Source organism: Wasmannia auropunctata, unplaced genomic scaffold (genome assembly GCF_000956235.1).
Source record: "Wasmannia auropunctata unplaced genomic scaffold, wasmannia.A_1.0 LD335274.1, whole genome shotgun sequence".
NCBI lineage: Eukaryota > Metazoa > Arthropoda > Insecta > Hymenoptera > Formicidae > Wasmannia > Wasmannia auropunctata.
The window spans coordinates 1-1794 of record NW_012027616.1 but is presented as its reverse complement, the minus strand read 5'-3'; the positions used below and the strand labels follow the sequence as shown (position 1 = coordinate 1794).

Sequence of the window (1794 nt, the reverse complement as noted above, 5' to 3'; positions counted from 1 at the left end):
TTAAGAATAAGCTTTTATAAAATTTTTAAGTTAATTTTTTCTTTCTGTAATTATTTTTACCGAGATAAAACGATTCCAAATAACTGCGAAAAAACTATTATTTTGTATAGGTAAGAAATTATATTCGCCTCAAGGTTGTTCCGTCAGTACCTGATGCCTATCCTAGACCTTCTTCTCTTCTTAATTAAACTGTTTTCTGGGGTTGTCAGCTTCATTGGATGCCCTCGATGCGACACTCTCCGCGTTGTTATTTTAAAGCATTTAAATAAACGATTAGATTAAATAGAAATAGATAAAATTTTTTATATATTATTATATATTTTATATATATAATTTTTATATATTATATACAAAAATCAATTATACTCATCACGTTTTCTCAGGCTGTTCAGATTGTCAATTCCATAGGACTCTACAAATAAAACACACGCGCAAAAACAAATAAAAGAGCTATTGAATACGACTCGTGGCAATGCTGCTATGTACGATGATAACATACAAACATAAAATTCTAATTAAAAATTAGTTTAAAATGATTAATATTTTAAATGATAATTTTTATCGCGAATCTTTTAATTCACCTTTTAATAAATTTACCATAATGTAATTTATTTTCTGGAAAAGTCTTAGTAAGTATAATAAGCTTTTATAAAATACGTCCGATTGCGCTTCCTCGTTGTTGGATTCTTACATCATCGGGGTAATGGGTAACCATCTCCCACACTCGCCACGTAAGAGTAATTGAGCGTCTCGTGACACTGCTGTGTTAAGAATGCAATGGGTACAACGAGCTTTCCTGTATTTTCCGTCTATGGATTTTCAAATCCTTTAGGAATGAGCCATTCGATTACGTCAAAGTTATACCCGTTTGGCGGGTTATGAAGAGCCGCGCGATAGTTTTACGCTTCAAAAATGAGTACCGAGTTCGGAATGTCAGCACGTTTGTTGCTGATATGAAATATTTAACATTATAAAATAAATGTAAAATATTTTCTTAGACAAATTAATAATGACAGCACCACTAAATAATTTGTGCCTTTGTTTGCCCGGGTATCACCAAGATACTAAAAGTATGAGATATGTGAAGCGTTCAAACACTAAGTATATGCTAATAATTAAAATTTTTCATGATATTTAAGTGATGTTTAAATAGGATTGTTTAAGAGGAATAAAAGAGAAGAGAAATAAAACTTCACATGTTTTTTTTAAACGTCTGTATAGGATTTGTGATAATTGTGCTACTATTAATTTACATATAAATTGTTGATTCAATCATTTTTCCCTTTCTTTAAAATAACGATAATTTTACATCTTATCTCTTATACGAACACATTTTCAGAATTTCGTAGATATAAGGCGAATATAAAAAAAAAGCTTATATATACAAGCAAGATAGATAGGGAAGACGAATAACATATTTACATTATTGCGATAGCATTGCATGTTACATCCGTTATTCGTGAGTAGGGCAGTGAGCGTAATGGTTAATAAAGCTAAATCACTCAATCGACAGTAGCCGTCTGATGAGCCACGGGCAGAGGTCGGCGCGTCACTATAATGTTAGAGATCGTACGTTTTTGCGACGTTTGAACAAAGTGTCTTTTGACACGATTTTACACGCAGAAGATAAATCTTAGGTAAAGGTACCACTCATTAGAGCAGATCTACAGAAGAAGATGGACAAGATGCAGTGCTTCAGACCGTCGGGCGAGCCACCTAAAGTCTGGAAACACATAGAGAAGACGGATAAAGATGGGAAATTGTTGAAGTTCACGATTCAAGAGATACCCGAGG

General features: G+C 32.8%; 1 protein-coding gene across 1 annotated transcript in view; it reads left to right on the top strand.

The window, feature by feature from the left end:
• Positions 1-1768, top strand: part of LOC105457336 — a gene marked incomplete at its 3' end in the record, with an annotated part of 4321 nt that extends 2553 nt beyond the window's left edge. The window contains exon 4 of the mRNA XM_011701952.1: positions 1638-1768. Within this exon, the coding sequence (XP_011700254.1) occupies positions 1638-1768 (131 nt within the window). The remainder of the gene's footprint in view (positions 1-1637) is intronic.
• Between the last annotated feature and the right edge of the window lie 26 nt (positions 1769-1794).